This window comes from Chelon labrosus (assembly GCF_963514085.1).
Source record: "Chelon labrosus genome assembly, chromosome: 10".
Lineage (NCBI taxonomy): Eukaryota > Metazoa > Chordata > Actinopteri > Mugiliformes > Mugilidae > Chelon > Chelon labrosus.
Genome location: NC_140360.1, coordinates 30487263 through 30511374, shown reverse-complemented (window position 1 = coordinate 30511374; position 24112 = coordinate 30487263). Strand labels below are relative to the sequence as shown.

Genomic DNA, 24112 nt, shown 5'->3' with positions numbered 1-24112 from the left:
CCACCTTGCTGTCACACCGGTCTGCTAGTCTGCGGTCAGGAGTCCTTGTTAATCTGCTACTGTAAATTGTTCCTTTGTTCTGCCTGGGTCACGTCAGCTAGACGGATTGTAATATCAGAGGTTTCATTTACATTAACGTTTGAATCGGTGTCCATGTGTGTATGTGTGTTTGGTAATTAGGCGCAGCCAGGATGTCTAAAAAAAGAAAAGTGGACATAAAAGACTTCTTTACAAGTCAAAGTGGAAGTTACTCAAAGAAATGCATTACAGCCATCCTGCAACACCTTCACTGGCTCCAATAAAGCAGCATATCCACTTCAAGATCCTCCTCATCATCTACAAAGCTCTCAATAATCTTGTAAAGTCTATTAGTTTTATTCAAAGTGCTGATAAATAAAATGTATTATTAGTGAGTCGAGGCTACGCACGAGACACGACTCCCCATATAGCTCTAAGCTATATGGGGAGTCGTGTCTCGTACCTTTTTTCGATTTCAAACTCGCCCCGCAATTTTGGGGCGACACCGACAAAAATTACATCAAAACGTGCGCCTTTATCGGGATCGGTGTGCTATTACTTTTATAAGGAATCCACGAATTTTTCGCGAATTTATTCGCGAAAAACTGCGAAAATCGTCCCATTGAAATGAATGGGAAACTGCGAAAAAACTAAAAAACTGACACTTTTGAGGGGCATTTTCAAAAGCTAACTCCTCCCGCAAAATTTCACCTAGAGACTTCATTTAAACTTTAAAATGTAGGTAAATTTGTCCTCTATAAAAATTCTATTCAGATTGTTGATATCTTTTATACTTTTCGATCAATCACTCGTCAATCATCGTGATCAATCATGTGAAATTTCTGAGTTTATAATGGGTGTGTATTGCGTGGAATGTTCGGCCTAGAGTGGGGGACCTCACAGGCTAGAGTGAGACAGGCTGTCTGAAATTCACTGAAATTTTTCTCTTTCCACGCTGCTCCTGGGCACATCTTACATCGTAGACATTAGATTTTTTCCACTTTTGTAGAGGAACTTGTCCTGATTCATACAATGTGCTCGCCTAAGACGAGACATTTTCTGAATTTGAATGGCGTGCCCCAGAGTGAGGAGTGTCCCGCTCCAACTGCAAATAAACTCCCATTCAAAATATGAAGCTGATTTTCGAGGAAAGCTGAATCCACCCTCTTCTTATACTCGCCACAGTTTCCACAATATTTACTCCAGAGACACCAAAATTACATCAGTGTGTTCGAGAACTTCTCCTGCCAATCACTGTCTGGTTTTTTTTTTCTGATGTGAGCTTTGGTTTTGCCTCAGTGAGCCCAAATGCGAGGACTGTCAGAGGGCAAAAAATCAAAATTTCTTCCTTCTCCTCCCCTGTGTCTGTGAGTAGTCATGGCAACCAGCAGAGTCACCATGGCAGCCTCAGGCCAGGGCCACAGCTGCAGCCATTTTTGTAGTCCTTGGCAGTTAATTTCAGTTTATTTAAGTAAATAACAAAGAAAGAGACAGAGAGAGGGTAAAAGACAGACAGGCAGTAACAGAGAGGTAAAGCAAGACATTTTTTGAGGTGACTGTCACTCTGCTTGCTCTGTGTGTACATCTGAGCTGAATGTTTTCTATTGATGCGGGTCAATCACGTGACCTTTTTGTTGTGGCCGCCATCTTTAGGACCATAGCGCCACTTAGCGGCGGGAGAAATGGCTAGCGTTAACGTTCAAGAAACGGGCTCTGCTAACGTTACTCAGATGATGTCGCATCTCTCTGACACAGAAAAGCAACGATATTAAAAAACTAGAAAATTCCTGCGGAAATTTTGACTGTGCCGATGATGCTGCGTCCAGTTTCAAGTGTGCGTGGTCTAAAGGCCTGGCTGCAAGGCTCAAATTGACTGGATGGGTGTGAGTTTGATGTCATGGAGGGTACAACAAACCAAACAGGATGATGAGGATGCAGTAGGCCTGGCTGAGAGAGAGAGACACTGAGAAGGGTCGTCCTTTATGCCCTTCTACAAACCGAGTCCACAAGGGCAGGTACATGCAGCAGACCCCTCCCAGCTCCACCTGAAAGCCAGCATCAAATAAGGAAGAGAGTGGGAGGGATCGTCACACCCCCATATATTAAATTACTCTAATTATATATAAACTGTAATTAATGTTGTTACAAGCCATAAACGTTTCCTACTTTATGTGGTGGAATAATATTTTTCAGTTTCACAGTTATATTTAAAAATATCTTCCCTTTAAATTGTAAAACTTCAACATTATGTTTTAACGTCAGTGCCGGTTTGATGACTGTGATAAGCTCCCGCTAGCAACGCTGCGAATTAGCCGCCGGCTAACCCCACTAGCCTCCGCGTTAGCTCATGGCTAACTGCCGCGGGTCCGCAGTTAAATCCCGGTTAGCTCGCGGTTAAATCCCGGTTAGCTCGCGGTTAATACCCGGTTAGCTCGCGGTTAACTCGAGGCTAGCTCGCGGTTAGCTCGAGGCTAACTCCGCGGTTGAGTCCGCCCAGGAGTCCGCCACGGTTAGCTAGCGGCTAGCTCCGCTAGCTCGCTAATATACATGAGCTATTCTGGAAGGCTAGCCTAAGGCTAAAACATTTTCTATTAACAGTTCAGCTATGTTGGGCACAAACACTTAACATATGGATAATTCTAGAAATTCACTTACCTAATAAAGTGATAGCACAAACAGAGGAGGGAGGGAGGGGGGAGGGGGGGGGGGGTCAAGGGGTGTTCTGCCTCCCTGCTGTAGTGAATGTAATGTAATGGCTGCCAGGCCTAGCAGCTGTGTGAAAGCACCAACAGAGGAGGGAGGGAGACAGAGAGAGAGGGAGGGAGAGGGGGTGAGGGAGAGAGAGGGAGAGAGGGAGAGGGGGTGAGGGGGAAGGAGGGAGAGGGGGAGGGAGAGAGAGAGGGACGGAGAGAGAGAGGGAGGGAGAGGGGGTGAGGGAGCGAGAGGGAGAGGGGGTGAGGGAGAGAGGGAGAGGGGGAGAGGGGTTGAGGGAGAGGAGGAAGGAGGGAGAGAGGGAGGGAGAGAGAGAGGGATGGAGAGAGGGAGAGAGGGGGAAGGAGGGAGAGAGGGAACGAGGAAGAGAGGGAAGGAGGAAGAGAGGGAAGGAGGGAGAGAGGAAAGGAGGGAGAGAGGGAGGGGAAGAGAGGAAAGGAGAGAGGGAGGGAAGCAGGGAGAGAGGAAGGGAGAGAGTGAAAGAGGGAGTGATAGAGAGAGGGAAGGAGGGAGAGAGGGAGAGAGAGAGAGGGAGGGAGAGAGAGAGAGGGAAGGAGGGAGAGAGAGGGAAGGAGGGAGAGAGAGAGGGAGGGAGAGAGAGAGGGAAGGAGGGAGAGAGGAAAGGAGGAAGAGAGGGAAGGAGGGAGAGAGGAAAGGAGGGAGAGAGGGAAGGAGGAAGAGAGGGAGGTCTCCCTACTGTAACAGTCTGACAGTCCCTAATGTTTTGTCAGTCTGTGTCTGTAATGCAATAGTGGGAGGAGGGGGGGTTGGAGTGGGGGGGGGTCATAGTGTCAGGTTCTGGCCCACAACAGTACTGCAGGGGGTAGTTGTAATGTTTTGGCAGATCCTGTTATCCACTCAGAACCCTTTTCCCTCCACTTTCTTTGTGCACCTGTGCTGAGCCTGCTCGTCAGGATTGGTCATAATGTTTTGGCACTCTGTGTCTGTGTGAATGTGCTCCTCTTCTGCTGCGTGTGTAAGCGTGTGTAAGCTCGTTAGGGTCCGGTTGTCATGGCTACCAGGGCCAGATGCTGTTTGAAGTCTCCTTCTGACTCTTACCTCTACCTGAGTGAGAAGGAGGTCCAAAAAAACTGGACCCTAGGATTTGCCCTCCGAACAAATGCTCATAAATCAAAAACTACAAGTCCTATCGGGAAAACGAGCACATTGTGAGCGTCAGCCGAGGGTTTTCTACAATTTAGTGTTGTTCCCACGCGCCTACTGCGAAAATTGTGGCCGTAGTTGTTTTAGAAAAAAAATATGCGACACGAAAAATCGTCGAAAAATCGCTCTCGATTTCCACATACACACACATGGAGAAAAATTTGAAAACTGATCGGCGCACTCCTCGCTCAGAGGAGCCTGCAGCCCAAACCGTACATCCCACACAAATAAAACCCACACCATCTGAAAGCCAACAAAAATCCCTACGTTTTTATATAGTTTTTATCGGTGTACCTCAAATACTGTGGCCACCCCGTAAGATTGAACCTTTTTTTTTTCAGAATTTCGACCAAACTCTGAAGGTAGAGTGAGAGCTAGAGTGTGTCCATAAGGATCCATTATAAACGATAATTTTTTCAGATTTTTCCAAAATTTCCCCAAAACGTAAACTGCGACCCTGACCAAACCGTAAAAGGTATCGAAACGCCGTTTTCAGGACTAAAAAGCCACACTTCCCGTGCCTCGTACAAACTTCCAAGCAATTTTCTACTCCAAAGCACGGCCGAGTAATCGCTTGGCAAAGCGAAGCTAGACATTTTGGAATGTTGCTGCTTTTTTCGGGCTTCTCCATTCATTTCAATGGGCCAAAACGCCCGCTTTTTGCCCGATTATTCTCGCCCCGTTGGAAGAATCGCTTAGAAAAGTCATAGCACACTTGTCCCGATTAAGGCACACGTCTGGATATACAATTTGTGTATTTTTTTTAAGAACTCTGGGAGGAGAAGCGAACCGAAAAACTACGGAAGAAGCTATAAGAACTAGAAAATTCCTGCGGAAATTTTGACTGTGCCGATGATGCTGACGTCCAGTTTCAAGTGTGCGTGGTCTAAAGGCCTGGCTGAGAGAAAGAGAGAGAGACACTGAGAAGGGCCGTCCTTTATGCCCTTCTAAAAACCCTGGCTCTGCAGCTAGATCCGCGGGTTAGCTTCGTGGTTTAGTCCGTCGAAATAGCTGCGGGTTAGCTCACGGTTAGCCGCCGCGGCTATAACCGCGGGTTAGCTCGCGGTTAGCCGCCGCGGCTAGGCCCGCTAGCTCGCTAACAACAATGAGCTATGCTGGAAGGCTAGCCTAAGGCTAATTCATTGGTCGGCTAATAGTTAACTTCTATTACATCATCAGCCTGCCCAGTCTTCATGGAATCCTGCAGTTATCCACTCCTACCTGAACGAACAATTCTCCAACCTGCCTATGATTCCTCTTACATTTTCAAACTGTCATGTAACATCATCAGTTTGTATCATAAGATTCCACATGTACACTTTAGTCAGATATGTGTATCTATGACAGATGTGTGTTTATCTTGCTGTTCTCTTCTCTTCTCTCTTTGCTGTTCTCTTCTCTCTTTCTTCTGTCTGTACCCGGCTGGCCTTAGGCAGATGGGTCCCTCCATATGAGCTGGGTTCTGCTCGAGGTTTCTTCCTGTTAAAAGGGAGTTTTTCCTTGCCACCGTTGCCTTCAGGCTTGCTCTGGGGGTTCCAGGCCTGGTTTTTGTAAAGCGTCTTGAGACGATTTGTATTGTTATTGACGCTATATAAATAAAATTGAATTGAATTGAATTATTACCTGTTCAGCTATGTTGGGCATAAACACTTAACATATAAATAATTCTAGAAATTCAATTACCTAATAAAGTGAAGGAAATATGTCAGAGATGTTCTGTCAGGAGTTACAGCAAAGATATAATTTGTATTTAAAATGGAGGAAATCTGAAAAATGGCTGACAAGTTGTCATTCACTCAATGAGAGGAGCTATGGCTAGCAGGCCTAGCAGCTGTGTGTTAGCACCAACAGAGGGAGGGAGGGAGAGGGAGAGAGGGAGGGAGAGAGGGAAGGAGGGAGAGAGGGAGGGAAGCAGGGAGAGAGGAAGGGAAGCAGGGAGAGAGGAAGGGAGAGAGTGAAGGACAGAGAGAGGGAAGGAGAGAGGGAGAGAGAGAGGGAAGGAGGGAGAGAGGGAGAGAGAGAGAGGGAGGGAGAGAGAGAGAGGGAAGGAGGGAGAGAGAGAGGGAGGGAGAGAGAGAGGGAAGGAGGGAGAGAGGAAAGGAGGAAGAGAGGGAAGGAGGGAGAGAGGAAAGGAGGGAGAGAGGGAAGGAGGAAGAGAGGGAGGGGAAGAGAGGGAAGGAGGGAGAGATGAAAGGAGGAAGAGAGGGAAGGGAAGAGAGAGGAAAGGAGGAAGACAGGGAAGGAGGGAGAGAGGAAAGGAGGGAGAGAGGGAAGGAGGGAGAGAGGGAAGGAGGAAGAGAGGGAAGGAGGAAGAGAGGGAGTGAAGGAGGGGGGGGGGGGGTTCATGGAGTGTTCTGCCTCCCCATTGTAATGGTCTGAGAGTCCCTAATGTTTTGTCAGTCTGTGTCTGTAATGCTATAGTGGGAGGGGAGGTGGGGGGGTTGGAGTGGGGGGGGTCATAGTGTCAGGTTCTGGGTCCCTACTATAGTCCTGTAATGGGTTAAGTGGTCATAATGTTTTGGCAGTCTATTACTGTAATGCTAAAATGGAGTGGAGGCGGGGGGGGGGGCATAGTGTCAGATTCTGCCACCCAACTATAGTCCTGTAATGGGTTGAGGGGTCATAATGTTTTGGCAGTCTGTGTCTGTAATGCTATAGTGGGAGGAGAGGTGGGGGGGGTTGGAGTGGGGGGTTCATAGTGTCAGGTTCTGGCCCCCTACAGTACTGCAGTAATGGTTTGAGGGGTTTTAATGTTTTGGCAGATCCTGTTATCCACTGAGAACCCTTTTCCCTCCACTTTCTGTGTGCACCTGTGCTGAGTCTGCTCGTCAGGATTGGTCATAATGTTTTGGCACTCTGTGTCTGTGTGAATGTGCTCCTCTTCTGCTGCGTGTGTGAGCGTGTGTGAGCTCGTTAGGGTCCGGTTGTCATGGCTACCAGGGCCACCTGCTGCTGAAGTCTCCTTCTGCCTCTCACCTCTGACTGAGTGATAAGGAGGTCCAAAAAAACTGGACCCTAGGATTTGCCCTCCGAACAAATGCTCATAAATCAAAAACTACAAGTCCTATCGGGAAAACGAACATATTGTGAGCGTCAGCCGAGGGTTTTCTACAATTTAGTGTTGTTCCCACGCGCGTACTGCGAAAATTGTGGCCGTAGTCGTTTTAGAAAAAAAATATGCGACTCGAAAAATCGTCGAAAAATCGCTCTCGCTTTCCACATACACACACGGGGAAAAATTCGAAAACTGATCGGCGCACTCCTCGCTCGGAGGAGCCTGCAGCCCAAACCGTACGTCCCACACAAATAAAACCCACACCATCTGAAAGCCAACAAAAATCCCTACGTTTTTATATAGTTTTTATCTCTGTACCTCAAAAACTGTGGCCACCCCGTAAGATTTAAACTTCTTTTTTTCAGAATTTCGACGAAACTCTGAAGCTAGAGTGAGCGCCAGAGTGCGCCCATAGAGATCCATTATAAACGATAATTTCTGACGTTTTTTCCAAAATTTCTCCAAAACGTAAACTGCGACCCTGACCAAACCGTAAAAGGTATCGAAACGCCGTTTTCAGGACTAAAAAGCTACACTTCCCGTGCCTCGTACAAACTTCCAAGCATTTTTCTACTCCGAAGCACGGCTGAGTAATCGCTCTGCAAAGCGAAGCTTGACATTTTGGAATGTTGGCGCTTTTTTCGGGCTTCTCCATTCATTTCAATGGGCCAAAACGCCCGGTTTTTGCCCGATTATTCTCGCCCCGTTGGAAGAATCGCTTAGAAAAGTCATAGCACACTTGTCCCGATTAAGGCGCACGTCTGGATATACAATTTGTCTATTTTTCTTAAGAACTCTGGGAGGAGTAGCGAACCGAAAAATTACGGAAGATAAATAAGAATAATAAACGCGAGCAATAGTAATATATGTGCCATGCACAGGCAGGCTGCGCCTGCCTGTGCATGCACTAGCTCCCATTGCCTGCAATGGGAGCTAGTGCATCGGCACAGATAATAAGAAATGCGAGCAATAGTAATATATGTGCCATGCACAGGCAGTGCATCGGCACAGATAAAAATTGATATTTTAGGTTTTGACCCGTATGTACTTCCGAATCAACTACTGACACCGCTGAAATCTGCCGTTAACTTGCCAAACATATCTTTTGGCGACATTTACATTTATCTGATCCACAACCCCTCCCCATACTCCGGCGAGTCCCTCAAGGCATACAAGAGCACGGAAGCCTTCATGTATTTCAAAGCAGGATGGGTGACAGATCCACGAGTTTATCATCTGGACATGAGGGAACTTTTCTTATTTACAGGAAAGGTAAGATATATGTTTACTTAAAGGGGAACTCCGGCGCAAAATGAACCTGGGGTTAATAACACATGTGTACCGAGTTCGACCGTTCTCTGGTATTTGTTTTCATGCATTTGTTTTGTTAGTCATATTTTACCAGTTTTCTTGCAAACCGCTATTTAGCGTATAACGCTAGCCTTCGGGGCACACCGACACATAAAAAGAAATCGCTATTTCTATACCACTAACAAGGCTCACAATATCACCACACTTACACGGTAGCATAACTAGGGTCTCTACATGTAAACCGAAGCATTGAGAACTTTGCAAGTATACAGGTAGTTTATTAAAAAAGGAATACAGTACCGTTCGCGTCCGGCTCGCATATCCAAGCGGGCGCCATCTTGGGGAAACTGAACTCTCTTCGTTCAGTGCTCTCAGTGCTTTCTTCCGGCAGACAGTTCAGATCCCCAAGATGGCGCCCGCTTGGATATGCGAGCCGGAACGCGAACGGTACTGTATTCCTTTTTTAATAAACTGCCTGTATACTTGCAAAGTTCTCAGTGCTTCGGTTTACATGTAGAGACCCTAGTTATGCTACCGTGTAAGTGTGGTGATATTGTGAGCCTTGTTAGTGGTATAGAAATAGCGATTTCTTTTTATGTGTAGGTGTGCCCCGAAGGCTAGCGTTGTATGCTAATTAGCGGTTTGCAAGAAAACTGGTCACATTTGACTAACAAAACAAATGCATGAAAACAAATACCAGGGAACGGTCGAACTCGGTACACATGTGTTATTAACCCCAGGTTCATTTTGCGCCAGAGTTCCCCTTTAAGTTTACTACGCTACTAACTTGCTAGGTGGTGGTGCTACTGAGTGCTACAGAGCTGGTAGCCTCCTAGGTCAATGCTAGGATAATAATGGCATCTCGTTTTTTTAACTGACCTTAAATTTGTTAGCGAAAACATAGTAAAGTAAATTTAATTTAGAAAGCACTTTTACAAACAGCATAAGCTGACCAAAGTGCTGTACAGTGAACGACTAAACACAGCCTAAGCTAAGCAACACATACATACAGAGAATAAGCAGAAGTACAGGGTTAAAGAAAAAAAAATGCCAGGGAGTAGAGGTGGGTTTTTATCCTGGCTAACCACTTATGTCTTCTTTCAGCGTTTTTAGGAATGTTATAAAACGTATGTCCCGTTTTTTTTTTGACTTGCTGTTATCACAGCCCACAGCACAGCAGATAGAAGGCATTTTCTGTTTACTTCCTGTCACTGGCGGTCCCTGGGCGGTCCTAAAGATGGCGCCGGTATTATACAGTGACGTAACAAGATATCCACGTATTGTGTGTGTGCGTGACTGTGCTAATCTCTAGCCTTAGCCTAGTTTAGTGCGTCAGCGCCGCGCGTTAGCGTGGCAAATGGTAATGCCAACATTAGTAATGGTAATGCTAACATCTTTTTCCTTTTCTTTTTTTAATAACCCCGGCAGCAGCCCTCGAGTCACTCTCAAAATTTCCTGCGGGAATTTTCTAGTTATTGTTATTATTAAAAAAGGGAAAAATACAATATATATTATACATCCAAACTCATGATAATTGTGAAACTATGTTTTTTCGTCTATAACCGTATCATCAAAATTTATGACAGATAGATAGATAGATAGATAGATAGATAGATATTAGGTTTTATTTGTCACATGCGCAGTGATACATAGTACAATGCACAGTGAAATCTATTCTTGTACCTGCAGCCAGTAGTAAAAAAAAAAAAAAGTACTACATTAAAACAGTAGTAGCAAATTCCTTAACACACAAGATAACAATATAAGTGTAAATGTACACCGAGAAAAATAGAATAAAATATAGACGGTGATGATTGTTGCACCCTAAATTGTCCCACTGTTCATGTCATGCATCCTGAGTTGGAGTGAAGTTGACTAACAAGGTGAAACACAGAATTGGGTGATAATGTTTTGCTACATGCTTTACAACCAGTCAAACCAAAAAAGGGAACATTAAACTTAAAAGTACCAGAAAACTAGAAGAACTACTAGAAAACACAGTGAACTGAAAGATTAGAGTTTTATTAAAAATACTTGTGTCCCCCCCATCTCTGAAATCAAAATTTCGTCCTTGCTGCAAATGAATGACGCATGGGCAGAGCTGCTGCTGATTGCGCCCTGGTTTACGGAGCAGGATGTAAATGTTTGTTCACTGTCACACTAAAATAAATAATAAAATAATAATCCATTTAGACTGTTAATTTTGTCAAGTTAAAACCATGTATACAAAAAATGTTAAAAATGTCCTAGTTATGGCAAAAAATGCTCATGTTTGACTGTGACTTGTTGTAGGCTCCTAAGTGGAGCATAAGGTTAGAAACTAAACCAAACTTAAGAAAACTAAAAAAAAAAAAAAAAAAAAAAAAAACTTAAGTAACTCTGCCAGAGTGGCGACCAAGAATCAACAGAAGAATGTTCATTTGTAATTCTAAACATATTTAAGTTTTTTCACTCTTTGTTATTCACGTTATTCCTCTCTCCTACAGCGTCCATCCCAATTACATCCAAATGGTAAATTACGCAAATTAGTCGATGACGTCATTTGGCGACTTTTAGGACAGCCAATAGCTACTTTCCTTACTGAGGAGTTGGCAACACTGTTTCCCTGCAAGGTATCTAACTGAAACAAACATTTAACTACGGTTATTTAAGTTATTATCCACTGAGGACACACCAATATTACCCCTGTTAGTTGAAAGGCTTATTAAAGTAATTTAATGCATGCTCTATTCAGACCTACTTGGATTCGCCCACTGGCGACCGTATTGTTAAAAAAAAACACGTTCGTTATTTTGATGGTAAAGTGGCGCAGGAGAAGAACACAGACGGAGCATTTTCAGGTAAGGTACAAAACATTCTATGCATTCCTATGGTTTTAAAAGTTTAGAATGAAACACCGTTTTTGTTAGTCCAAGTATGTTTAAAGATGAACGGCTTACCCAGTTTCAACTTAGTCAATGTTAGTTTATGCTAACTAGTAGAGCCCGACCGATAAAGGATTTTGAAGGCCGATACCGATTTTAAATTCTTTCCATCAAGCTACATCAAACCATTTTCAATCATCAGTTGTTGCCTGCCTTCTAAAACCTACTATTTAGCGATCTAAATCCATTATGTGACTCGTTAATGCTGCGGCTGAACGACAGTCTGCAACGCACACTTGGCGTCATTGGATTTCACACACGTGTAAAAGAAAAGCTGCACAAGCTACGTTTGATACTTTTTCTCTATGTCTAAATGTTCACTCCTCGCAAGTCTAACTTACATTTTACAATGCAGGGACTGTAACTAGAGATATGCTAGTTATAAATACAGTTATCATTACAGTACTTTATTTAGGCAGAATAAGTTCGTTGTGGTTTCCAAGCTCATTAATGTTAACGTTAGCGGTCTTCCACTGATAGTGGCATTAGCTAGCTTTGTGGTTAGCTAGTCTATGATGAGCCATAATTTAGCAATGGATAACGTCATACTGCAAATTGTAAAACATACATTTTCAATATAACAGGCCAAGGAGAGATGATACGTCTCACTGCTATAACTGTCACGCTATTAAAGAAATACTTCAGTCACACTGTCAAAAGTTAAAAGGACAGTCAGTCAACTACACTGTAACAACGTAACGTAATTAGCTAATTCCGCTTCACTCTCGGCTTATTTAACAGCAGCAAAACTGGACATGATAGTCACAAATTTTGTCATGCTTATTTGAGTTATGAGAACTGATGGGGATGTTCTTTTAATTGTTATTCAAGCAATGTATGTCTCGTGACCAACTCACCATGAACACACTTCACCGATGATCTTACTCGCGGATAACACGTTCTCTCTGCCCGACTCTGGCTGGAGTGTTGCCAACAGGGACGGTGTAGAGTGCCCTCTGGTGGACAAACTAAACTATACAACGCCAACACTCATGACATGGTTGAAGGGTGTTTCGTTTTTATTTTATTTTTGAAATATTCATTTATCGGCCATTATAAATGCCGATACCGATAGTTTTGAAAATGCCTAATATCGGCCGATAATATCGGCCGGCCGATATATCGGTCGGGCTCTACTAACTAGTGCTAGCTCGAGCATTATTTTCTTGGCAATACCCTTTCCCCCAGAGAACATACAAGTAGATACAGTAAAATTGATTTTAAGAATATATTAGGAAGTTTTCCAATGTTCTTCCCTCAACTTGATAAGTACCTCGCAGTCCTCTGCTGGTCATTATCATTTTGTTCCGCTTAGAAAATTGCCACGTTTTATTTTGTGTCACCATACATACTGTGTAACTACTCATATAACCGTCTCTAAATGAGGAAAACATGCAAGTGTTTGGTCGCTTCTAAATTCATCCTAGTTTGGATCCCAATGAACGAATGGTGCTAAGCTAAGCGCTACTATAGTGGCGCCTTGCGCCAGAGCAATCAAGTGCAGCACTGAGGCACATATCAACACGTCAAAGTTGAGGGAAGAACATAGTCGAATATAGGAAAACAGTGATGTGTTACTTTTAACTGGACATGCAGAGATTAAAGTCGACTTCATGCGTTATGCTGACATTAATATCGACATGTCGACTATTCTTGGCATCACCCCATATCTCACTCACCAGTTTCAGCTACGAAATTCAGCCAAGCAATGTCTTTAACACCTCTTTGTTTTGCTATTTGAGTATGTATGCTACATGATTCACCCTATGTCATGCATGTATGACCTACTTTACTTAGTTATTCAGATTGATTTATGAATTGCAGTGACACTTTTTTTTTTTTTTTCAAATCCAATAGAAATAATAATAATAATAATATATTCAACAGAACCATGGATGCCTTTGAGAAGTTAGATGATGTGGCTGTCAGCATTTTAACAGGTAAGAGTGATTACCCTTGTTGATGACTCTCATTGGACTCTTAGTGACCACTCTATTAGAGACAGTCAAGTACCTTGTTATTAGGGTTACTAGGGTATTCATTCATTCATCTTCCGCTTATTCCTGTAAAGGGTCGCGGGGTCTGCTGGAGCCTATCCCAGCTGTCATCGGGCGAGAAGCGGAGTACACCCTGGACAGGTCGGCAGTCTATCGCAGGACTACTAAGGTATTGTATTTTGGTTTCTGGGCAAATCTCTTCACTCCGCTGTTATATAGATTAGTTAGTGCAATTTAGTGTTAGTGTTACTTATTCACTGACATTTTGTGTTTATGTTTAGTCCACACGGACCCGGACACATACCTGACCAGAAAACCACTGTCCACACCCCTCATTTTGGTTTCCCAACAAGAAACTGAATGCTTTCTGTGTGTGGGTACAACTGCAGTCCAGTTCCAAAGAAGCTCCCTATGCGAAGCTATGCTGCACATGATGGCTTACTAGTATGTAAAGATTGTAATTGCTGTTTTATCAGAATAAAGTTCAGTTTTGCATTCTAATCCTGTGCATTTGACTAATTTGAGATTTCATGGATGCTTTGGACAGGATAATTTCTCTAAACAAGTCTTCCTTATATAAGAATTATTTACTTATTATGAGATTTTCGATGTACTTACAAACAAAAATCTTCATCTTGTTTTAATCCTCTCTGACTTAATTTGAGCAATTTTATCTTACCTTTTACCTAACCTATACTGAAAACAATAATAAATATCTTATAATGAGTCCAAAAATCTTAACAAGAATGCTCAAAACAAGTAGTCCAGGCTTATATTGAGATTTTGAGCAGTCTTATTTTCTGGATTTCTTTTTCTTGTTTCAAGAAATCTTGCTGCACTGGCAGATAATTTTGCTTGTAAAAGGAACATTTTGCTTATTATTGGCCATTTTTTCTTATTTTTTAAAGTCCTTTTTTGCAGTGTACTTCACACTCAAAAAAGTGAATGAGGTGGGTTGTTTACTTTATATTAATTTTATGTTTTAAGTTTACTTAAAATACATGTGTTTGTTAAGTTAACATATTTTTTTCTAATAAAGTCCATGTAATTGTGTTTTGTTATGTGTACAAAATAATTATGCATTGGTTAAACGCAAATCATTTAATTTAAGTGAATTATGGTTGAAATACTTCTTACATCCAGAAGGTGGCAGTAAGAAGAAGATTAAAATGCTTCAGACAGCACGTGCTCAAACTCACTAGCTTCCTTATTTTTGGCGGTGAAGTTGAAAATGGTCCGAGACAGGTAGGAGGACATGTTTCATCCATATCTATTATTGTAGTAGCCTATTATTGAGCATGATTTAATTGTGTGTTTGTGATACAACACGTGTTCTGTATTTCTGAAGTGCGTGTGTTTAAGAGAGCTGTGGGTCTGGTACGTTTTCTATGCTACATTTACGTTGGTCTGCTGTTATCCCGCCGAGCTTCATATTAAAAGTTTTCAATAGGCAAACTAGTGAGGGGCTTTTATTGTAAAACAGGTACATTAAATGCTACGTGTTGTAAAAAGCAAATTACGTTGGGATACTCGGTTACTAGAGGACCAAGAGTTGGCACGTACGGTAAGTTAGCACTGAAATAAAGCACCGGTGGCTTTAGGCAAGCTGGAGCCGTGGACCGATACCCGGCCGGTGTCACCAACAACGGAAGCCTCCGATGTTAAGTTGTAACAAGTATGAGGGCCGTTGTGGTCAGCTGGGAAGCGGGTGTTAGCGGCGGATGCTAACCGCTAGGCAAAGTTAGCATCGAGCTAGCTCACCACAATGGCCCTCATACTTGTTATCAGTCGAGGCTTTAGTTGTCAGTGACGGTCAGTTATCGGTCCGCGGCTCCAGTGCTTCATTCGGACTGTATTTCTTGTTCTTTGTGGTGCTGCTAATGAGCAAGAGAGAGAGAGAGAGAGAGCTACATGTTATAAATTACACTGAGTGTAAAACTGAGTGTGCCTCTTTTCCCCCCTCACTGAATTTCTAAAAGTTAACTCTAATCGGACCCTCTCGCCTTCTGCAGGTGAAGAATACAACTTAAGGCTGCTCTTCAACCTATTCATTTTTGAACACGTGGCCATAGAGTTACATGCAAGTATATTGCCTTAACTGTTTTTTTTTGTCTTTTTTAATGCATTGCTAAAGGGGCTTTAGGCTTATTCTTAAAGTGTGACACAGACAGTCCCAATGAGGAGCTATGTATTGGGGTCCTGCAATGTTGTGCTGTCATTGAAGATTAGAAGTACCATTGGTGTGAATTTCATTTTGAAATATAGCTGCAAGCAGCAATGAGGGGTCCAAGCAGGTCGTTTTGTGCGGATCGGTCTGAAGACAGTCTGTGCTGATTTTGGTGAGAATCGGACAAAATTTGCAACCGCTGAAAATTTTGTTTCACTTTCAACAAAATCCAATATGGCGGAGAATCCAAACGGGCAAAATTAACATCATAGGCATCGTTGATCTCGGCATGATCCAAGGAGTCCAACAGTACCATGTTTTTGAATATCAGGCATACGGGTCAAACGTTATAAACAAAAACACAAGTTCGCTAATTGCAGCGCCCCTAGTCGCCGAATGACACCAAATTTGGCATGTCCCCTCGGGACGGGGTCTCTAAACATACTCCCAAATTTAGTTTTGATACGTCACACCGTTCCCGAGTTATGAGCTTGTATCCCGTTTGCCGCCTTCACCGCCGATTTTGACTGGCTGTAGCGGCCAAACGGTTTCGAAGCTGAAGAGCCCTTATAGTAACTTTTGTGCGCATTGGTCAGAAGACGGTCTGTGCCGATTTTGGTGAGAATCACACATCATTTGCGACCGCTGAAAATTTTGTTTCGCTTTCAACAAAATCCAATATGGCGGACAATCCAATGGGGCTATATTCAAACATTTTGAATATCAGGCATACGGGTCAAACGTTATAAGCAAAAACGCAATTTTGCTAATTACATCGCCCCCTAGTGGCCGAATGACACCAAATTTTTATTGCGCACTTCTAAGGGAGTGGTGAAGCGTGTGACCAAGTTTGGTCTTCGGAAGTCAAAGCATCACCGAGATATAAGCAAACTTCCTGTTTGGCGGCTTTGCCGCCGACTGCGATTGGCTAACACGAAAAGTTGGCATGAACTGTCACTGGGGCAACCCACGGTATCTGCGGATATCACAATTTCATTTCAAATAAAAACGCATCAAGAGATATGAGCAAAAACAAAGTCTTGCTAATTACAGCGCCCCCTAGTGGCCACATGACACCAGATTGTTTTCGTCAACTTGGGACAGCTGCTTGAACCCCAATAACAATAGCTAACAATCGCTGCTTGAACCCTAATTCAGTGTTTCCTCTATGTTGATTTTGGAGCGGCGGCCCGCCATGGTTTAATTTTCTGCCGCCGCTGTATCAGAAATGGGGCAGACGCACAATAGTCGCGGTTGCTTTTTAAATGATCCTGCCGACATAATGCACCCCCCGTTGGCTGCCGCTCACATTGCAATTTAACAAGTAGAACTATTCAGAGGTTATTGGGGCTGTCCAGTTTAACTCCACATAGCCTACTGTTGTGTTGATGTAGCTTTTTCTCAAAACGTTAGCTTTCTTCTGAGTCGATTATTAAACTTAACAGCTCCACCAAAAACGTCACCGCGGTGGGTCCGTTTTAATTGGACAACGTTCAACTCGTCAGTTCTGTCAGCTCACGTCCTGATATCAAAGCATCTGGAAACAATGGTAAGTGAGTCACTAATATAATACCAATTGGAAATAGTCTATAGATGTAGTAATAGACGTAATGATGTTAAAGTAAATAGTTGTGTTGTATTAGCCTACACAGAAAAGTTTAGGTTTTAATGAATTAGGGTACACACACGCACAAGCTTTCGGCAGGCCTGCCCCCACTGCTAAAAAAAATCCTAGAGGAAACACTGTAATTACAGCTGCAGAAATCCGGTACCAACTGATGTGACCATAACAACAAACAAAATACCTCTACAGTTCATTTACTCAATAAGTGAAGTTTCCTCCGTGATTTGGATTTTAAGGACATAATTAGGGCCTTTTCTCAAAGAAGACCAGATGAAAGCACTTCTTAAAAGGTAAGAAAGTGCTGTATTTATAGCTTGTGCAGGTTATAAATTGTGGTTGTGCATTGTTTAAAGAGAAATGCACATTTGTTTAGATGTTTGTCTAGATTATACTGCAATCCTTCTATAAATGTTGCTCAGTTTCATCTTTTTGGTACCTGGCATTAGGCCATGTTGCTATCCATGGCGCTGAATGGAGTATGTTTGTGTGTCTGTGCAGGGCATGTGATTGGTTCACAGGGCCCGCTTAGGCGAGAGAAGAGGCTCCTACTTTGATCTGTTGCTGTTCTTTGCTTATGCTTTTATTAGTTATTATCAGTGTTTGTGCAGACAGGTGATGGTTGGTGATGTTTTTCATAATATCGTTTGAAATCATACTTTCACATATTTTGGTTTTATTATCACCATAAGTTGCTGTGTGTGGTTGTTAAATAAAGTGTCTTGTGTTTATGCTCAAGTGGGCTCAGTAATATGTTAATAAGATAAGATAAGATAAGACATGTTTATTGATCCCACGTATGGGAAATTAACTTGTCACAGTAGCACAGAATTTGTCAAAAATGTATACAAAAACTAACTAACTAACTAAAAACAAAATAATATTATGGTGTTTTCTGGCTCAAAGAGGGAAAACTCATTGTTGTATGTCTCAAAAAAAATAAAAAATAATGCATTTTGTGATGTAGTTTACCTAGATATTATACTTTTTTAAAATGAGACTCTATAAATCGAGGGGATGGGGGGCCTACAAAACTCTCAGCCCCAGGGCCTAACATTAGGTTAAGGCGGCCCTGGGCCCAGCTATGATATTGTATCACACTTTCTCTGATGTTTTATGCTCTGCTGCACAGATAAAGTCAATATATCTTTTGTCAAAAAAAGTTTATTCTTTCAAAGAAGAATAAACAAATTGAAGCCATCTAGCTGTATTTAATACAGAAAAACACATAGGAAAGTTACCAATTTGTGGACCCAAGGCATGGTAAGCTGTGACACTACATGGCACTGATCAGTTTCAAAGCAAGGAGTGATCCACTTATTTGTGATGAATGAGTTGACTTTGCATATACACATGTATGTACGCTATGACTTATTTGGGGTGCCCCCCAGCCCAATCAGCAAAGTGTTGTTTTGTTTTTTGTTGTTTTTTACTTGGATTGAGTGCATGTAAGTCATGGTGAGGACTGACATGAAAGCAGGTTTAAAGAAAATGTTGTTCTATTGTAGCTCTAAATGACCCTGTACAAAGCACAACAATAATTCATCTGTTAAAATATTTATAAATGTATTTTTGTTTATTTTCTCTTTTTGTAATAATCATATCATGATGCAATATTTCAGGTCCTGATTAATGGTTCACTGATGACTTGCGCTTCCTCCTGTCTGCCCATAGCACTGTACTCATAACAGGTATGGTCCCAACTAGCTACTTAATTGCTGTGAATTGAGTTGCCAGTATATTTATTTTAAGAAACATTTATCAGGTGACAGCTTCATTATCTTGCTCTCGTTCTGAATAGGTGTTTTTACTTTTTAGATTTCTAGTTCTGTTAAAATCTCCCACGACGACGAGACAGCCTACAGGAGGGAGGTGTCCCACCTGGAGGACTGGTGCCGAGAGAACCACCTCCTGCTGAACGTCAGCAAAACAAAGGAACTGATTGTGGACTTCAGCAGGAAACAGCAGAGGGACTTCCATCCACGTATTATCTGTGGTTCTGAGGTGGAAAGAGTGGACACCTTCAGATACTTGGGAGTGACCATCTCACAGGACCTGTCATGGACTCATCACCTGAACACCATGATGAAGAAGGCCAGACAGCGTCTCTACTTCCCCAGACGTCTCAGAGACTTTAAGCTCCCTCTCAAGGTGCTCAGGAACTTTTACACCTGCACCATCGAGAGCATCTCGTGTGGGAGCATCACCACATGGATGGGAAACTGTACCAGGCAGGACTTCCTGGCCCTCAAAGGGGTGGTCCGTTCAGCGGAGCGGACCATCAGAACTCCCCTCCCCAACCTGCAGGACATTTATACCAAATGTTGCAGGTTAAGGGCCAAGAAGATCCTGAAACAGCCCAGTCACCCCAGACACTCTCTCTTCTCTCTACCTGTCTTATCCATCTTATCTAATCTTATCTTAAAAACAAGTAATGAACTACATTAATTCATGGTTCCTATATGTTGAATTTCAGATCCTGGGTGTGATAGCTGTTTCTGCAGCACTACTGAGCTTGCCCGTGGTATGTTAACAGTCGGACTATTCTTTCTTAATTTAAGACTGTTTAACAAGTTAAGTTTCCTTACCAATATCTCCTTTGTGTTTTTGTTTGTTTTTTTGCCCCACTCCCCTTCCCCTCCTCCTCCAACAAAATGTTAAATGAATGTTGGTGAATAAAGGAAATACCAAAAATATGTTGGGTGTACCAAATTCATTTGTGTGGAACCTGTTGACAAACTAGAATTAGGTCACACTAATTAGTGTAATTATTATGTCCATGTAACATAACTGAATTAGATTGCATAAGTTTAAATATCTCTTGTTGACCATAAGTTATTTTATCTAGTTGGATCAACACATTCACATTGTGTTAATGTAATACAAGGTCATAAAGTTAGATGAACTTAACATTTTTGCTTTTAAGTAACATAATACACTTTTGTGGAACCTGTTGACAAAATAATTTTAATTAAAGTCAACGTTTCATTTTTTTTGAGTGCAGTAACTGCAATGAATAATAAAGGAGAGATGCCACGTCCTTGTCTTATTCCTCTTCCTACATCAAATCTGGGACATGTGCCTTCCATGAGTGAAACACAACTGTTAATATTTGTATGTGGCATAACAATCATATCTAAGAAATTGTTTCCAAAACCAAAATGTTCAAGTGTATCAAAAATAAGTGCATGTTCCTCAGAGTAAAATGCTTTACAAAAGTCCAGGAACAACATAAAACCATCCTCATTGATTAAGTGAACAGAACTAATAAGGTCAAGAACCAAGCGGATATTATTATGGATAGATCTCTCTTTAAGAAATCCTGACTGGGTTGTACTAATAATTTCAGATATGCCAAATTTAAATCTTTCTGCAAAGACTGTTGTGAATATTTTATAATGTGTGTTTAGAAGGGTGATGGGTCTCAGATTAGTTAAAAGTCTTTTGTCTTGTCCAGGTTTAGGAATTATTTTGATTATGCCTTGTTTCATTGTTGTCATTAATTCCTTTTGGTTAACACATTCGTATATAGCCTGGAGAAGTAATATTTTAATATCTTCCCAGAAGTGTTTGTAAAAGTTTGCCGTTATACTATCCGCTAGGGGTGGGGGAAAAAATCGATTCTCCGATGGATTTCGATTCTATCTTGAACGATTCTGTCTCGATTCAAATAAGTTCATAATCGGAATTTTAAAATTAAAAATTTTAATTAGTTCGCCCGCTGTAATATTCTGTGCGCCTGCTGCGGAGCTCAACAGAAAACTCTACTTTCTGGGCTGCTGATTCTCTGCTATACGCGCATGCGCACTTAACACACGTGCGAGTTGTTTACATGCAAAAAAGTTTAAGCGGAGATAAAATGGCTGCAATGGCGAGCTCTAGACTCATACGACCTGCACCGGCTTCTTTAAAAGCTGCCGTATGGCAGCATTTTGGATTCTATGAGGTTGGAGGCAAGATGGACAAGACTTAAACCGTTTGTAAGGTCTGTGGAATTCAAATCAAATACAACGAATTTGCGAAGCCACATTTCGCGATACCATCCAGAGTTGACAGAAAAAAGGGGACCCATTCCTGATGCCAGCCAGAGGACAATTGATCATTGCGACCCTTGTGACAATGAAAAGCTTTTTCTCTAATAAAAAAATTAGAGAAGGTAATTCATCTGTTTTTCTTTAATGATCAACACAATAGTAGGAACTGATTTGCAAATTCTGAGTAGCAAACTCATATTTAAGAATCTGACCAAACTAAAATGTGTGTGTGTGTGTGTGTGTATACGTATATACGTGTATACGTATCTCACAAAATTTAAAATCAGCATGGAAATGTACATTAAAAAAAAAAATTTGATTAATCGATAATCGTTTTAGAATCGAATCGTTGACCTCTGAATCGGAATCGAATCGAATCGTGAGGTGCCAACCCCTACTATCCGCAGTCAGTGGGCGATCAGAAGCTATCTTTTTAATCATGTTATCGAATTCTTCAATTTTCAGTTCATCCTCACAGACTTTTTTAAATTTTTCATCAATCACAGGAATCATATTATTTATCTTATCAAAATATAGTATTGCATTTTGTTCAGAGTATGAAGATGTGTATAGATTGGTATAGACATTCCCTCATTTCATTGGCAATGTGTTTTGGTTCTGTACATTCTTCTCCATTTATTATGAGACTGCAAATTTCCTTTCTTTCTTGTCTACTTTTTTCAAATTTACTGAAGTATAATGTGTTTTCTTCTCCATTCTCAATCCACCTGGCTCTGGACCTTATATATGCTCCCTGTGCTTTGTTGAGATACAGTACATCTAACTGAGTTTGTAGGATCTGGATTTTGTTTTTGTCCTCTACATTCCAATCTAACTTGCCATAAACAGAGAGTAATTATTTAACTTAATTTTGTTTCATTTGCTTGTATTTCTTCATTCAATTGTAGGAAGTGGAAAGTGAAGCAGGAAGTAGAAACAAAAAATCCGACTGGCAAAAAAAGACACAGCACCGACTAGCGTTTGGGTGGCGTTGTCACAGAGCGAGCCAGACTGAAATGGCTCCCACCAGCTTTGGCTACGTGCGTAGGTTACGGCGTGTATGTCCCGCAGAGGTAGAAACTACGAAAGGCATTGAAAGCGCCTAAACTCGAAAAATGGCGCCGACCGTATCCCCGGGAAAATAAGATGTGGCAAATGCAAAGAAGTGGGGACGCGTTGTTCATGTACAGTCTGTGGTGTCTGGAGGTAGTATACTGCTAAAATCAGAAAAACTGCAACATCGGTGGACACCAGTTTGGGTGATTTCATGTGACCAGCCAGCTGTATCAATGGCGCTACACTCGGTACTGTGGCGTATTTCCATTAGTACTTACCCTCTGTAGACATTCAATCACCTTCATCATGTATTCCTTCTGACAGTCATATGGAGGAAACGGGAAATTTACAGTCACTCCATTCAGGCTCAATGAAGGCATTGTGTCTCCGAGCAGAAGTCTGCAGTTTGAGCTGTGAAAATGCCGACCGTTAGAGAAGTTATTTCCAGTTGCAGAATAACAAAAATGTTCACTTTTTAAGTGGTGTGCACTTATAAAGCATAGAAAATAAGGTTGCATATAAAGCAGCGTTAGAACATACCACATGAAAGTCTTTCCACGAACCTGCTTCGCGCCAGCTGACCTTTCAGTTTTTGGTCCACTGCTCATGCGCACTGAATGCACAAACCCCTGCTGAATTCAAGTGCTCACAGAATAACGAACACTTCACAGTGGTGATGATTATTCTCTTAAGTATATACCGATCAGGCATTTCGACCACCGACACGAGAAGCATGGGCATAGCGGACGCGGGGTACACGAGGGACATGTCCCCCGCACTTCCTGTATCTGTGCCCTCCGTCTCCCGCACGTTTTACAGCCATTACAACCACTTAATTAATTTTTAACATGTTGAAACGCGTTTTTCCGAGCCGCCTCTAAACGCATCATGAGTATCGCGGAGCTAAGGTGGCAAACAAACGCCGCTCACGCGTGTCAGCAGAGAGGGACGTTGTGCTTCAAACATGTTCAGCAAACCAGCCAGGAGGCAAAAAACTTTAGACAGTTTTTTCCAAACAAACCGTTGAGTAATGCTGTTACATGTAGATAATGTTTAACTAAAACAGAGACATTCTATATTGTATATTATTGGCTAGGACTTTGGCTAAAAGATGACAAATAGATGTCAATTCAGTTAGCTAGTTATAAACCCACTCTTCCTTAATTTCTGCACAGAACATGTGCTCACTATTTTTTTGCACGTATTTTTTAAATCTTTATACAATAGAAAGAGCAGGGTGAGGGAGGAGAAAGTGGGCCAGAGGCCAGCAGCAGGGATGGTCACGGAGGGTCTTCACAGCAGGTGAGGAGAAAATAACTTAAGTCCTTATAATGTCTCTGGCTTGGTTAAATTCTGATACTACTGTATTCCTAATTCTGTTTCAAAATGTTGCTTTCCACTTTTTTTTAAAGCTTTATTGCCACAATAGAAAGAGCAGGGTGAGAGAGGAGACAGTGGACCAGAGGCACAGGGCCTCTGGTCCACTGTCTGACCCTTTTCTCTCACCCTTTTCAAACCCATTTAATTTTGGTGCTGATGATTTTAAACAGGAATGGTGTTTTACAGAACTTTTGGTGTTCAGTGTTTTCATTTGGCGCTTAATTATCTGGCTATTCACCCTGTACTGTAGATGCCCCAGGGTCATTCTATGTCAACTCAACCAGAGTTTGGCAGCTTTAGAGTTTAGATTTTGACTTTGATAGTATATCATTTTTAAAGAGCTAAAGTCGGTTTCCTGATGCTGTGCTGTTTGTGTGGTTGAGTGCGAGAGGATGATAAATCACTCAATAGACCTCTGAACAATTTGTCCCCCTCACTTCTAAAATGATGGCTACGCCCCTGACGAGAAGTAAATAACTTTGACCATTTTGTGACAATAAAATCTTCTAAACTTTTGGACTGAGCATTCATATAGGTGTTACTTAGAATAAGAATAAGAATAAGAAAACCTTTATTTGTCCCACAATGGGGAAATTGCAGTTTGCAACAGCATGCAGAAATGACAGACATAGACTAGATGATAGATATATTGCACAGACTGATGTTATTACAC

General features: G+C 42.0%; 1 protein-coding gene across 6 annotated transcripts in view; it reads right to left on the bottom strand.

The window, feature by feature from the left end:
* Nucleotides 1-23101, bottom strand: part of rtel1 (regulator of telomere elongation helicase 1) — a 136165-nt gene extending 113064 nt beyond the window's left edge. For 4 of the 6 annotated variants that reach the window (XM_084553871.1, XM_084553874.1, XM_084553872.1 and 1 more), the window contains exons 1-2: nucleotides 22600-23101; nucleotides 22338-22470 (exon numbers count right to left, since the gene is read on the bottom strand). In XM_084553871.1, the coding sequence (XP_084409997.1) occupies nucleotides 22338-22470; nucleotides 22600-22667 (201 nt within the window). In that variant the 5' untranslated portion in view covers nucleotides 22668-23101. Of the gene's footprint in view, nucleotides 1-22337; nucleotides 22567-22599 lie in introns of those variants that run through there. The other 2 variants (XM_084553875.1, XM_084553876.1) reach the window with 2 other exon arrangements.
* Nucleotides 23102-24112: the final 1011 nt, after the last annotated feature.